Source organism: Tenrec ecaudatus, chromosome 12 (assembly GCF_050624435.1).
Source record: "Tenrec ecaudatus isolate mTenEca1 chromosome 12, mTenEca1.hap1, whole genome shotgun sequence".
Lineage (NCBI taxonomy): Eukaryota > Metazoa > Chordata > Mammalia > Afrosoricida > Tenrecidae > Tenrec > Tenrec ecaudatus.
The window spans coordinates 125,655,135-125,670,090 of record NC_134541.1 but is presented as its reverse complement, the minus strand read 5'-3'; the positions used below and the strand labels follow the sequence as shown (position 1 = coordinate 125,670,090).

The window sequence follows — 14,956 nt, the reverse complement described above, 5'->3', positions numbered from 1 at the left end:
ATAAAATGTCACAGAACTGTCTCTGTCCCATTAGCTGACCACTGCCACTGGCACAGTCCCAAGGGAAGGATGCAGCTACTAGACCCTGCCCCACAGCCTGGGGAGGACACTCTTTCAGCTTATGCTCTGAAGAGACTTCAAGGTGAGTTACCGTTCCAGCTCCCACCCACGAGTTCATGAGGAAACAGGACGGTTTCACCTAAGTGGCCGTCAGGACCAGAGAGATCACACATCAATGCTAAGAGCAGAGCAGAGCAGAGCATACTCTTCCGCCCCAGCACTGGAACCTCTGCCTATCCACAACGGCAACTTGTCCCAAACCCTTAATCACAGAGAACTGCCAAAAACTCCAAATGAAGCTCAGAGCCCAGAAGCCAGGCCCTGAACCTCTCTCTCTGTTCCCACACTGAGCCCTGCCTGTACCTTCAACACCTGGGCAGGTTCTTCTTCAGCACCGTCTTCAGGCTCATCTCGGGTGTCACTCCCGTGAGACCCCAGCGTGTGCGCGGGGCTGGCAGGCCCTTCTAGCAGCTGAGGGGGCAGAGAGCGGAGCAGCTCTTCCAGGGGCAGTTCTCCCTCACGCTGAAGCAGTTCAATCTCGCGCCTCTGCGTCTCCGCATCATTGCCTTCCTGCTGCTCTTCAACCTCAATCGTCTCCTCATCATCCTCTTCCTCCTCTTGGGGCTGGAAGTCCCCATCTATAGCAGGAGAACAAGGTCACAAAGTCCACGGGGCCCTGCAAGCCACAGGGTGGGTTTTCAGCTCTGGGAAGGGCAGAGAGAAAAGAATAAAACGCCAAAAAGAATGCACACCTTCATCATCTACCCTGGAAGCAACAGGTGGAGGGCTGGAGGCAGCTGAGCCCGTGTGGGAAGAGCCAAGGCAAGGGGAGGAGCCAGCTTTGCTGCAGGCAAGTGGCTGATTGAGGCTCTGTGACAGAAGGTCCGAGTACTTCTCAGTCTGCCCCACAATGAAGTCCAGGTGCAGATCCAGAGCTTTTTTGCGTTTTTCTTCGAGCCGCGACTGTTGCTTGAATTGTACCACCTGTCAAAACGAGAAAGGATGCTAGATACCGACTAATTTATATACTCTTATGGACTGGATTATGCCCCTCCAAAATACACATTATAAATCCCAATTTCTATGTTTGTGGTCATCATCTTGTAAGGAAAGGGACTTGACTTTTTGTTACTGAGGCATGATTAACACAGGGTGTGCCTTGAGATGAGGAAATGAAACTAGAGGTGGGGCAGACAGATGTCCATTCGTATGGCCTCTCCAGGGGACCAGCCAAGACTCCCCTCAAAGTTTTTTCTTTCTTTCTTTTTTCCCCCTTGTCTCCCAAATATAAAATCAGACAGACAAGTTTTGTCAGTCTTGTATTACTCTGGGACTTTCTGTAGCACTGGAATGGAACCCGTCAGCAGTAAATCGGATAACAGGTTACGAACAGTGCACTCCCTCAAAGTTTACAGGAAGCCTTCCCCTAGAATTAGTACCCGGATTCCAGACTTAAGCTTTCTGAAAATTTGCTTGACAAAGGCACCCCTTCCAGCATTGTTACAGCAGCACCACAAAATTTAGATACATGTGCTTTCACAAAGGCTTGTACTGGCCTTTCCAGAGGGATGCACTAAGTGAACTTAATAGGCCCCTCATTTTAAAAGTGTTGGGGTTTTCCTGGGGAACACACAAGCGCACAAGGAGCGAAGAACCAGCTGCCCCACCCACCCAACCAAGCAGCAGGGAAACATTTGCAAATGTATCCGGGGCCAGGTCTCAGGGAGCAGATGTTCCCTAAGTGGCAGAGAGGAGGACGTCATGCCAGGAGCAGTACGGACATTTGTAAATGGACAGGGATGTAAGGAAGGAGTGTGTGTGGAGTGAAAGAAGAGGCACCAGCCATAAGTGCAACGGAGGCAATTACGGCATGTAAGCAGCTGGCAGACATACAGACCAGTGTTAGAAGACGTGCAGAAAGGACAGTGGCCTTCAAGAGCTCCAGAAGAGCACCAATTGACCCTGGAGGCAGGGCCCACACTTCTCCTACAGCCTTTTCTCCTCCTCCAGGTATTCAATGTTATGATCCAACAGACGACGTACGCTTAGAGCTGCGAGAGGCTATCCCTGCCACCCACCAACCTACACCAAGGCCCTTGCCCTTTCTCAGCCCCAGCCGCCTACCTTCTCCACGTTGCTCCAGAACTGCCTGACATCCTTGGCCATGGCAGAGGCAATTCGGCGCAGCTTGGCCTGCTCCTCCCTCCGGGCTCGCTCTTCCTTCTGTCGTTGCTCTTCGTGGTGCCGGATCACCATGCGCACCACCTGTGGGAACGAGGCCCCCCAAGCTGAAACACTTACAGGGCAGAACCCCTCTAAGTCAAAGTCACAAGACCTGCGAGGACAGGGCTTGCTTCTCTGAGACAACGCAGTTCCCTCCTACCCAACCCCTCCCACCCAGGGAAGGCAAACAGAGAGGGAAGAAGGTGGGTCTAGCTGAGGACGTACCTTACGGGCCACACCCCGTTTCCACCGACGCTCCTGAGCAAAGTCAGCAGAGAGCCACTGCATTTCCTCACACAGATAGTCCCAATGGCCTTTGGGGCGGGGGGGCTCTGGCACCTTAGGCAGCCTCCTCAGTGACCAGAAACCCTCCCTCCGGAGCTCAGCAATCCGGGTCTCAATCTCAGCCTCCTAATAGGGGAAGGCTGGGTAGGTGAAGAGTTCCTGGACACCAACTCCACTTTAGCAGCTGAACTACTGAGCAAGGGCCACGTCAGCCACCACCTAGGCTCTCTTAAGCTTATGGCCTTGGTTAGTGCTCAATACCAGTCCTATCAGTAGGAATAATGCATTCTTCAAATGCGGGGGGGGGGGGGAAGGTTACAAAAATTAAGTGACTTGAGAAAGTTCAGAGGAAATGATACAAGCTGGGAATCCAAAGTACGTCTATTAACTCTTGATACCAATTTTGTATTCTTTAGGCTAACAATGTGCAGGCATGACGGATGCCGTCAGGAGGTGGGGAGAACAGGGCATCTGTTTCTGTCTCGACCCTACATCAGGGCACGAGGTGCTATCACCACAGAGTTCCCATGACCCAGAGGATGTGCATGGCACATGAAGCAGAGAAACACGCGATAAAGCTCAATTGACAAAGATGTTCAGGGAAATGCTACTTTTATTAAAACATATTCTTTTAAGGAATGCACTGAAGTTAGACTTCTAAGTGTCGATGCTTAGCTATAGCAAAAAAAAATTAAACAAAATTCTATTTTGATTGTAGGAGTCCCTAACTGGGCACTAACAGTTGGGCCCCTGACTACAAGCCAAGAGATGAACTGTTAGCCTGAGAAGACGTCTTTCTTGGTCAGGCAACCTGCTTCTTAAAAGTCACAGCCTCCCAAGCCCTGTGGAAGTTTTACTCTCTATACAGGGGCTTGACGTGAGCCTAGACAGTCCATCAACAACACTTTCATCTGATCACTTTTACATTAAGAAAACACTAAAGCACTTGAATTTCTTTTAAACAACCAACTTAAAAATTCAGCATGAGTACTCTAAGACAGAGGCAATGACAGCCTGAGATGAGACAGGGAAGCACGTGAGCTGACAGTGAAGGCAACACCAGGAAAATGCAAGGAGCAATCCAGTGGCTTTCCAGCATTAAGTCTGCCTGAATCCTACGGAAGGCTCCTTAGAACAGACTGCTGGGCCCACTTCAAGTTTCTGCATGGCCACTTCCAGCCAACTAACAGCCATGCTTACACTACTACTCCAACACACATACTCCTGCGTTACCTGCGTCTAACAGAGGCAGGAGAGAAATCAGAAGTGGAAACCAGTCTTAAGTCTCAGTGTACATTTTCATAAGAGCTGGGACTGTTGGATGCAAAACTGATTATCTGAAAATGTAAACTTCCACCTCATTTATAATTTTTTTCTCATTTATAATTTTAAAAAATGGTTAAGGAAAAGCATTTTCATGTCCATTATCAAATTCAGTTTAAAGCTCTAACAGCCTAGATTGTATGTCATTGTTATAGTGAAAAAGTGTTGGTGGTTCTGTGAGATAAGTGTTGGACCGTTAAGTCCAAGGCCTGGGTTCAAACCCACCGGCTATACTGAGGGGAAAAGCGGAGGCGATCTGCTTCCAGACAGTGCTACAAAGACTCAGAAACCCTACACAGGGCTGTCTTTCAGCTGAACTGGACTCTACAGTGGGTTACAAGGAAAAGGAAAATGAGAATCAAGAGTTCATGTAACATGCTCAAAACCATACAAACCAAGGCAAAGACTACGCCCCCAAATCCATGGCCAATATATGTATGTATATAAAATACCCATGGGAAATGGACATTCGGGGGAGGTTCCCAACATAAGCTTCCCAAAACATACATGCTTAGCCTGCTCAGCGATTTCAGCATGGCTCTTCTCCCACTTTGGGCCCTTGTTAGCCAGGTCAGCAGCTTGGGGTAAGTTGAACCCCTCCAGGGAGACCGTGGGGCCATCTGGGGGGCCTGGAGGTCCATCCAGAGAAGAATCTTGAGCTGAGTGCTGGGGAGAGATGCCGCCTGCCCCACTAGAGGCTGCGGAACTAGATGAAGCAGGGGACACTGGGTTGCTGCCTGTCATGCCGTCCGACACCATCTAGAAATGGAGAAGACGCGTGCTTAGCGCAGCCCAGTGGTTTCTGAGTGCTTTACTTCATCTTCCTAACACATTGGAATAAAGAATCAATCCTATTGTCACAAACACAGACATCTGGGATGAAAAGTTTTACTAAAGTGCTCAACATGGCAAAGTCAAGTTTATAGTTGACATACAAGCAAATTATGTCTGGAGATTTCCATCTCCCGAATTCAGACCACCTCTATAGCCTATGACTTTAAATTGTATTCCACTTTTCGAAGCCTCAATGACTTCTCTCTGACAAGCAATGTCCCGCTGTCCCCTCGTTTTCACACCAAGGGTAACAGACTTGCCTACAAAGTAAGCATTCTGTTGTTGCTTCACTTCTGACTCACACCGACCCTAATACTCAACAGAATGAAACACCGCCTGCACGTGCATCAGCCTGACAATTCTTGTACTTGGGCCCAGAGTGGCAGCCACTGTGTCAGTCCATCTTGTCAAGGGTCTCCTTCTTTTTCACTGCCCCTCTTCTTCACCAAGCGTGACGTCCTTTTAGAGACCGGTCTCTCCTGAGAGCATGATTAAAGTCTTGTCAAAGATGGAAGTCTCGTTAGCCTTGCTTCTAAGACACATTCTGGCTGAACTTCTTCCAGGACAAACTTAATTGTTCTTCTGGCAGTCCATGGTACTTTCAATATTCTTTGCCAGCACCGTAATTCAAATGCGCTGGTTCTTCCTTCATGTTTTACACACACACGAGGTGCTACTTACTCATGGCTGGGGTCAAGCACACCTCAGTCCTCAAAATGACAACCGTGTTCTTCTACACTTTAAAGTGACCTTGTGCAGTGGACCTCCCAATGCAATGTGATTCCAAACAAAATTAAATCCTCAGCATCATCAATCTGTTCTGTTGATCATGTCATCTACTGGCCCTACCACCAAATTCAGGGGTCCCTGGTAATGCAAACGGTAACCTATTCACTCCTAAGTGGAAGACTGAGGATCAGAGTAGACCCAGAGGGGCTTTGGAAAAACAGCCTAGAGAGCTACTTCAGAAGAACCAGCCCCTAAAAATCCTATGGAGTCTAGTTCTCCTCTAACGCAAATGGAGTCGCCATGAGTCACAATCAACTCAAAGGCAACACCCATTTTAACCACCAAATTGAATAGGCCAATAATAATACCAAGACCACAAAACCATTTTTTCTCACCAATCTTGGCAGTTTCATTTACACAGGAAGGAAAAGTCCCTATTTGTAAACTAAACACCTGCACTTCACCTTACACATGCAAGAAACAGAGCAGAGTCCTACTGAAACATGAACAGAGGGGACTCAAAATTCCTGCCACGCTCACAACATACCTGTGCCTCTCAAAGTCCTACCATGACAGAAGTATGCATGTTACAGAATTCCCCGCCGTTCAAGAAAATTATAAATATCAAATCCATAAGCCTAGCCTAGCCAATTCCAAAACAATACACCATTCAGAAGATTTATCCTGTTCCAATTCCAAAAGGAGTGATACTACTATCATCAAAGAGCATAGTCTGAGAAACACACCTCCCCAACACGTCTCTCTGACCTAGCCTAATTTAACCGTCTTCAGGTAGTTGGGGCTTCCACACACTCTTGGAGATCAGAAATATCTAATCTCCAACTTGCTGATGTACACAGAGCACAAAAGACTCTCCTGCCTCAGCTACTTGGGCAGCTGGAGCTGTGGACACTGGCTAGCACCTGGACCATTTCTGTTGCCCATGCCCACTTGCAAACCTGTGTCTGCAGGATTGGGAGCTGAGGGTGGGCAGAGGAGGGGCTGCTCTGCATGGTCCCACTCTCAGGCTCCTCTGTGGATGCCTGAAGACTGACTGGGTCGTCACCACTGCTGCTGGCCGAGGGGCTGGCGTCCGGCTGCAGGGCATGCTGGGAACTGGCCTCATTCTGGGCCACCGGCCACCGGGACCCACCTTCCAGGGCCCGGGGCCCACCAGGGCGTCCCAGCCTCCGCTCAGGTTCACCGGTCTCTGGAGCACCTAAGGTAAGGTTTAAAAAAAAAGAGGTAAAAATAGGATTAAAGAATATTTAAAATTAAGGAAAACCAGAAATGTTCAAACTAACGGCAAAAACAATGATGAAAGTTTACATGTTTTGAGCACTTCTTACATGTCATTCAACACTTGGGCGACATTTCTAGGATCCTAGGGCTTTTCATTCCATTGCAAATGTTTATCTAGTTTCTATCACATGCCAGACCTGGCAATCTGCCACTGTGAACATTACAGCCTAGAAACCCCTGGGGGCAGTTCCACTGTCCATAGGTTCTTAGGATTCTGAGTTTTTAATTATTTTTTCTTCCAATCACAATCTCTATGTCCAATTATGCTGCCCGTTTCTAAGGGCTACCTTTGTGATGAGATGGGAAAAAATCCAAAGCTTAACCCTGATAAGAATCATAGAAAAGATCCCTGCGCTAGTTTTCGGAGCACAAAATCAGTGCACAGGATGATCAAATTACTTCCACAAGACCACACAGTTGGAAAGTGGTGAAAGCATGGCTCAAACCCAGGTGGTCTGATCCCCAAACCTGTTGTAATTCTTCTTGATAGAGCCAGGGTGACCAGGTCTTCTAGCCCCAGCCCCAGTTCTACTGTCACAGCTACCATCAAATTCTCCAGAGATGACAGATATTCCCGTAGTTCTCCATGGCAAGTATCCAGAAGCACCCTCATCCATTTCTCCCACTAGCACTCGAGGACAGACACACACACCCTCAGATACCTGAACCCTCACCTGTGTGAGCTGAGACCACACTCCCTGTGAAAGTCTGAACTTCCACGGTGCCGCCGTACTGAGGGGAATTGGAGGAATCTCGCCTACAACAAACAGGGCAGGAAGGCAGCTTTGAGACAGATTTGCACTGAGCCCAGTTTCTACCTCAGGTTTTAGAATTGTTTACATATTTCTAGCTCGGTTCAGCCCTGGTGATACAGTGGTTAACGCGAGGGTCGGGTGGGTGCTTCCAGCCCACCAGCCACTCCCTGGGAGAAGCGCTCCGGAAGCGCTCGGAGTCTCAGGTCTGTTCTCTCTCTCCAGGGAGCCGTGAGTAGGAAGCAACTCAATGACAAATGAATTCTCGGTTGGAAGTGTTGTGGTGTTTGTTTCGTAAACTGTTCAAAGCCTGGAAAGGAGGCTCCGGCGGGGGTGGGGGAGAAAACGTGCAGAGAAATCATGTTGCGTGAAAACAGAATCCCCCAAGGATGGAAGCTGTGGAGACGGGACCAAGAAGTGGGGCAAAAAAAGTCTTGAAAGCCTCAGGGCCAGCGTCCTTAGCGTCAGAGCCTAACAGCCACACGGCCTTATCCATCTCCAAAAGCTCCTCTTCAGCCGTCAGGACGAGGCGCAAGGCGGCCGGCGACACCACGCCTGTGGGTCACCGCCAAGTCCAAGGCCACCCTTCCTCGGCGGGGCCCTGGGAACCGCGCCCCTGCTCCCATCTCCAGGACGGCGGCGGCGGACAGCGGTCAGCGGGGCCCTCCTCAGCCGTGAGCGCGGCCCCAAAGCACACAACCGGGCACCGGAAGCGGGGGTCATTAACCTCCCGAGGGCCCGGAAGTGCTTCCCAGTGTTTAAGGAAACTCCTTCGCCAGGTGCCGCCTTGGAGTCACTCCCTTCTCGGAATTCCCAGGACCGGAGCGAATCCGCGCCCCGAGAAGCTTCAACTCTTGACCTCCGTCAGCGGGGCCGGCTACCGACCCCTCCCCAGCTGGCTGACCCGGTGTGACCCCTGCCCCTTGCCCTAAGTCGCCGCCAGCCCGCCCCCGAGCCCGCCCCTTCCTAGATTCCCACCCCACCCCTCGCGCGCGCCGGCCGGCCGGCCGGGGGGAGGGGGAGGCGCAGGGCCCGCGCGTGCGCGGCCGGAGGCGGGGCGAGCCGGCAGCGCGCACGGCCGGCCGGTGGGCTCCCGCCAGAACCCAGACCCACGCACGCAGGGGTCGCGGGGAGGGGAAGCCGCGCCCCCTGCCCCGGGGCGCCCCCCGCCTCACCAGGCCGCAGACGAGCTGGGAACCGGGAGGGCGCGGGCCACCGGCTCCGGATCCCTGACTGGACACGCTGGGCGCGCGCCCCCGGCTCGCCACACGCCCCCCTGCCTCTTCCCGCGCGCCCCTGAGGGGGAGGGCTGGGGTGGTGGGCGGGCAGGAGCGCACCTGGGTCCGTCCTCCCTGGGCTGGCTCGCTCGCTGGCTCGGGCACGCGTGCGCGCAAGGGCGGGAGGGAAGGGGAGGCGCGCCGGGGCCCAGCGACGGCCGGCCTGGCCCTGCTCTGTGTGTCTGGGGGCGCGCGCCGACAGCCCTGCGCACCGGCCCCGGGGCCCCGGCCTGAGGTGCGCGCGCAGCACCCCGGGAAGGTGGGAGGGGAGGCGGCGGGGGAAGGATGCGCGCGCAGGCACCCGTTAGGGGAGGGGGGGGAGCATGGGGCGTCCGCCATCTTGTCTTCCCTCTCCTTACCTGCGTCCTCGGGGGCGTGCACACCACCCCCCTCCCGACCAGGAGGGGGGAGGGTCCCTTCGTGGCCGCTGCTTTCGTGGCCTTTTAATCCCCCTGAGGGCCGCGGTGGCTGCCGCTGCCTTGCCGCCACCGCCTCCGCTCACGGCACAGATGCGGGGAGTGGGTGGGGAAAAAGGGAGACGCTACTCCCAGCGAACCGCTCCCGAGGCCTTGCCAAAATGGCCGCCGCCGCCTCGACCGCCGCCACCGCCGCCACAGCTCTCTATCGCTAGCGCCGGCGCGGCCCGTCCTCTCGCGAGACGCAGAACCTAAGGCGGAGAGGGGAGGGGGCGGGAGCAGGAGCGAGCCAGGCCCGTGTGCTGGCCGAGGGCGCCGCCCGGCGCGCAAGGCCTGCTGGGAAGTGTAGTCAGCCCAGAGGCCCCGCGCTTGTCCCGGAGCCGCTAACCGCCCGCCCACCCACCATCGTGCAAGGTACCGCCGAGGCTGCATTGCGGCGCGTCTGGTCGGGCCAGTTTTTTTGTTTTTGTTTTCCTCTTAAATGGCTCACCTGATTAGCTGAAACGATTTGTCAGGTACTTTAAGCACGATGAGGAGCCTGGACCTCCTTCTCCCCAGGGCAGCCCCCATAGATAAAGCTGTGTCGTTTTAATAGAACCCCCCTCCCCATCCTGTTCACAAATTTCTAGGTTAGGAGCCCCTTTAGAAATCGTACCCCAAATGGAAGATAAGGACAGCAACATTCTACTGGGTGCTCCGTTGTTAATCTCGTTTGACCCATTTTGCAGATGAGAGGCCAACCAAGGTGGCAGAGCCCAAAGCCAAGACTCATGCAAGTAATCTGAGCCACACTACCTCCCTAAAACAGAGAGTAAAAGAAGGGTGCCCGCACTCTCCCACCCTCACGTCTTGTTTCCTTCACTCTAAATTGCAGTGTACTTTGTCCTCCACTTCTGCTTGCTGTTAACCCATTTTTCACACAGCAACAGGTGTACCACTTTCCTATACATCAGAACATGTCATCATTCTCTTAAAAAACGCAAAGAAACTCAAATGATGTATTACAATAAAACGACTAAATCTCTATAGGACTGACAGGCTGAATTTAAGAAGCCAGACCCAGAAGAGTCCAACCTAGAGGATTCCATTTCTTACAAAGTTCAAGAGCAAGAGTAAAATTAATTGAGGGAGATAAATATCAAAACACTAATGACAAAGAGGAACTGCAACTCCAAAGAGGCAGAAGAGAATCTTCTAGAATATTAGACATGTTCTTGATCAGAGATTGGGAAGCTGCAGGCCAAATCCTACCCACCTCGTGTTGCTATGTTGCCCAAAAGCTAAGAATGTTTTTTACAGCTTCAGATGGTCGAGAGGAAAAAAATACTAAGAGAAAAAGAAGTTTTGTAATATGTGAAAATAATTTGTAATTCAAGTTTCACAACAGTGTCACTGGAACACAACCATATCCATCTGTTATATATTGTCTATGGCTGGTTTTGTACAATAACAGCAAAACCAATTTGTTGTAACAGACACCACATGGTCCATAAATTCTAAACTCGTTTCTGTTGGCTTTACAAAACAAAATTTTCAACTCCTGTTCTTGCATCTGGGTTTGAATAAGGTCACGTCCATAAGTATATTCAGATGTAAAAATATACAACTGTTCATGTAAGTCTTACACTCATGTATATATTTATATGGAGATACAACTTTCCATACACTAGGATGGCTGTTGGAGCCTCTGGGTGATGCAAGTAGTCCATGTGCCTGATGACTAACCGAAAGGTGAGATGCATGAGACCTAGATACATCTCAGAAGAAAGGCCTGACAACCTACTTCCCAAAAATTAGCCTTTGAAAAGCCCATGTAGGGGCATCCAATATAGGAAGTACTTATACCACATAGCTTATTCCATACGCCCCCATCTCAGAAGATTGTCAGCAACCCCACAAGGCACAACAATTGTTCTGTCTGCACCTGGAGCAGCAGAGAATGAAGAGTGAGAACTCTCGGAGGAGGAAGTATGTACATAAAGGTCTCCATGAAACCAAGGAAGCTAGATGGCGCCAAGTTACCGGGACTGGAGATTTTGATAAAAGATTCTGTAGAGGAATACTTATCAGGAGGGCCAAAACATAGACCCGAACTTAACATTTTAATAGAATCCAGACTTTTGAAGCCACGGAGTTTAGATGACCTCCCTCCCAAAGCTATTGCCAGGAAATCATCTTAAAGCCTTAAACCAGACAATTCTCCTGAAGACTCCTGAAAAACCAAGTGTTGAACTTTCCTTGTGACAAGTGTCTGCCTTGAGCATGATGCTGTTTTAAGATGTCATGGACGACAACCTGAACGTTTAGATAGGGGTTTTAGGAGTCGGTGAGTGGACGTTCATGGGGGAGAGGCAACTCAGAGAGGGGCAGTGAGAAGGGTCATCAGTGTCATGAATTTCAAGTGTGGACTGGTTTGCTGTGAATGTTCGCAGCAATGACAATGAAATGAATTCTGCAACGACAAGAACAGCACCGTGCTATTTCGAAGAACCCCTGTATGGGATTACGTTGAAAAATAGCTCATCTAGGAAGCTGAGGGCCTGGTTAGCCCAGGAGAAATGGAAGCAGACTCATTTTGGGAAGGAGGCTGAGAACGATTGTACAACTGGAAAAATATGGATGTCACTAAATTGTACCTGTAAAAATTGTTGAGTCGATGCATGCTTTGCTGCCTATACGTAGAAGAAATAATCCCCAAGATTCTAGTTTTTCGTATTTCCTACTTTCTCTTCTATTCAAGTTTTTCTCTGTCTTACTTTGTTATCTGTTTATGAAATCCAGGATAGGTAAATTGATAGAGGATAACTGGGTACGTGGTTACTTGGAGGTACGGCAGGGAAGTGGAGGGGAAGTGGGGCTCTACTAGCAAGGAGGACAAGAAGGAAGGAATGTTCTGAAGCTGATTGTACAGCTCTTCCCAATATGATTGAACTATGGAATTGTGTGATATGTGGATTATGTGCCAATAAAGCTTTTTTTCTCATCAAAAGAAAGAGCAAACGATGGAAAGATACGATATAGGGATTAACCCCCAATTAATAATACAGTAAAGAAAGAGCAGCCTGGGCGCAGAGCGCTAGCTGAGACGCGTGGGGTCACTAGGCGTTGGAGCTGACTCCAGAGCAACATTTGAAAGGCAAAAAAGTCCTGTCTGTTTTTCAAAAGGGAGGACCGTGGAAGAATCGAGGCGCCTGCGCATTGCCGATGGCATGTCCAATGGTACTGCCATCGTGGAAAACAGTTACGTGGTTCCTCATCAAATTAGACACAATTACTCTAAGCCAAGGGAAAGAAAATACATGACCCACCCATCCACGCTGAGGTTTCCCTCCAAGAGAATTGAAAGCAGGGACTGGATACGCCCACTGGTTCACTACAGCCCCCAAGGGGTGGGGTAGGGTTTGCGGGAAGGTCCATCCACAGAGGAATGAATATACAAAATGTGGGTACCCAAACCGTGGGGTCGGACTCAGGCCTAGCACAGGCATGAACTTCCGATGCATGCTGGGCCGCCCGTGGACTTCAAAACAATGCTGAATGAAATAAGCAACAAATAAAAAGCATTGAAGGACATCTATTGTTTGACTCTGCTTCAATGCAGCCTCTAGGCAAATTGGGACCCCCGAGTATATTGGCCGTTACTAGGGCAAACAGAGAGAGAGACAGGAAAGGGTCGCTTTATGGATACAAAGCTTAATGGATACAAAGTTTCTGTACAGGGTGATGAGAAAGTTTTGAACAAAATGGTGATGGTTACACAACTGTGTGTGGTGAATGTAAATGATGAGTGTAAGTGAATGCCATGGAATTGTACACTTGAAAGTGATCCCAAGGACGATTTGGTGTTGTATATGTTTTATCACAATTGAACACTTCCCCCCTCCCACCCCTCCAGCGTAACCTCCCTGCCCACCTGGTTTCCTGCTGCATCGATGGCTGGCTCACTGCTTCAGCCATCAGATCCTTTCTAGTCTCCAGACCGTCCATCAAGTTTGTTTCTGCTTCGAGAGTCTTCATCTCCTGTGACTCCTTCTGTCTGGAGTTCTTGTCTTCTTGCTGGCTCCCTCTTCCCAAGGAAATCCCAGCTTAAACATTGCCTCCTCCTAGAAGTTCCCTGATGGATCTCTGCCCAGCATTCTCTAGCACATTGTCTTCACAAGACTTACCTGTGTGAGTGGGCAGCAGGGAGGAAGGGGAAAGGATGGGGAGCTGATGCCAAGGGCTCGGGGAGAGGGCAGGTGTTTTGAGAATGATGATGGCAACAAATGTACAAATGTGCTTGACACACAATGGATGAATGTGTGGCTTGTGCTAAGAGTTGTACAAGCCCCCAATAAAATGATTTCTTTTAATGATGAAAAAAAGATAATGTATGGAGACCCAAATGTATCAATAATCACAAGGTGTAAACTTATAAAGTTGCTTAAAGAACTTTCTCTTGGCCTTTGTTAAGAAAAAATAAAAGAGTTAACTGCAGTGATGGTAGTATATGAATGGTGTGTGTGTGCATTGCCCGCTTCCTGTGAAAAGGCAGACTCCTTGACATCGGGATTGTCACATGATTCTCTTGATCGCCGTTGAACAAATAAACATGTTCTCAAAGAACCTTGTCAAAAGGGGGTGCTTTTTCCTACTCTACAAATGAAGTTCTAGTTCAAATGAAACTGAGTGCGATCTGTCATTTCCAGGCCACCGTCTGAATGGATTGAACCTCACCTTACACTATTACTACCTTGCCGTGTGACCTTGACAGGAGCGCCTGGTTACGATTGGGCTGCTGACTGCAAGGTCAGCAGTTTGTGGGAATAAGACAAAGTTGCAGTCTCAGAAACACACAGGGGTAGTGCTACCCGGCTTCTAAAGGGTCATTATGAGTCCGCATTGACTCCATGCCAGGGAGTTTGGTTTGGGTTTGGTGTGACCTTGAGTAATTCATTTCACCTCTCTGGGCCTCAACTTCCTCATCTGTAAGATGGGGACAGAGTTGCTGATATAAAATTGCTTCAGTGAGTTTTAAAATACATTTAAACAGGGATGTATCTGGGAACCAATATTTCAAGGATATATTTGGGTCCCATATTTCCGAATCTCAAATGCGTGATCTTGAGGTCAAGTTTACCTGTCAGATGTCCTCTGTAGAGTGTTGTGGTTTGTAGGATTTTCTTCAAAGTGCTTTTAGTAAGGAGAATGAAGTTTCCAACTTGCCACAGGCCCTCCGCTTTCTGTTGTCCTGCATTGAGTGACTTCACACATGTGTCCTGGCTTTCTGGCTCCTGTAGCCCGCTGAGATTGTGATTGCTTGTGCAGACACACAGATGGCAGCGAGTCCTTCCACCTGGCCTGCATGTCCTTTGCCGGGAGGTGTGCCGGGTACAGTGGGAAAGAAGAGGGAAGATGACATAATATTTTAAGAAGTTCATCTGCCTCCCTGGGAGGAATGGCCAAGGAACCCTGAGTGGCTTAAATGTCTGCTACCCACAAGGTCGGCTTGCACCTAGGAAGAGGCGGCTTTCTACCCCTAGAAAGAGTTACAGTCTGGGAACCTCCCCGGGGCAGTTCTACCCTGCCCTGCAGGCTTGTTATGTGTCGGATGGACTTCCCGGCAGCCACTTTGTATGGCTATGATTTGGGTTTGAGGAATGAACCATGAGCTTGGTAGAAACCATCACCGCAGAATGCTTTGCTGTGTCTGGAGAACGGTGACCGAGTAATTTACCAAGGATCAGGTCAAATGCAGCAGGATATTAGGGTGGGC

General features: G+C 50.0%; 1 protein-coding gene and 1 non-coding gene across 4 annotated transcripts in view; both read right to left on the bottom strand.

Annotated features, from left to right (window-relative positions):
* Nucleotides 1–9,422, bottom strand: part of SRCAP (Snf2 related CREBBP activator protein) — a 30,282-nt gene extending 20,860 nt beyond the window's left edge. For 2 of the 3 annotated variants that reach the window (XM_075564770.1, XM_075564773.1), the window contains exons 1-8: nucleotides 9,145–9,422; nucleotides 7,431–7,513; nucleotides 6,414–6,673; nucleotides 4,399–4,650; nucleotides 2,509–2,694; nucleotides 2,185–2,325; nucleotides 813–1,044; nucleotides 424–698 (exon numbers count right to left, since the gene is read on the bottom strand). In XM_075564770.1, coding sequence (XP_075420885.1) covers nucleotides 424–698; nucleotides 813–1,044; nucleotides 2,185–2,325; nucleotides 2,509–2,694; nucleotides 4,399–4,650; nucleotides 6,414–6,467 — 1,140 coding nt within the window. In that variant the 5' untranslated portion in view covers nucleotides 6,468–6,673; nucleotides 7,431–7,513; nucleotides 9,145–9,422. Of the gene's footprint in view, nucleotides 1–423; nucleotides 699–812; nucleotides 1,045–2,184; nucleotides 2,326–2,508; nucleotides 2,695–4,398; nucleotides 4,651–6,413; nucleotides 6,674–7,430; nucleotides 7,514–8,845; nucleotides 9,019–9,144 lie in introns of those variants that run through there. The other variant, XM_075564771.1, reaches the window with a different exon arrangement.
* LOC142423678 (small nucleolar RNA SNORA54) lies at nucleotides 1,333–1,458 on the bottom strand. The gene has a single exon (XR_012779282.1). It is a non-coding gene; the product is annotated as a small nucleolar RNA SNORA54 (small nucleolar RNA).
* Nucleotides 9,423–14,956: the final 5,534 nt, after the last annotated feature.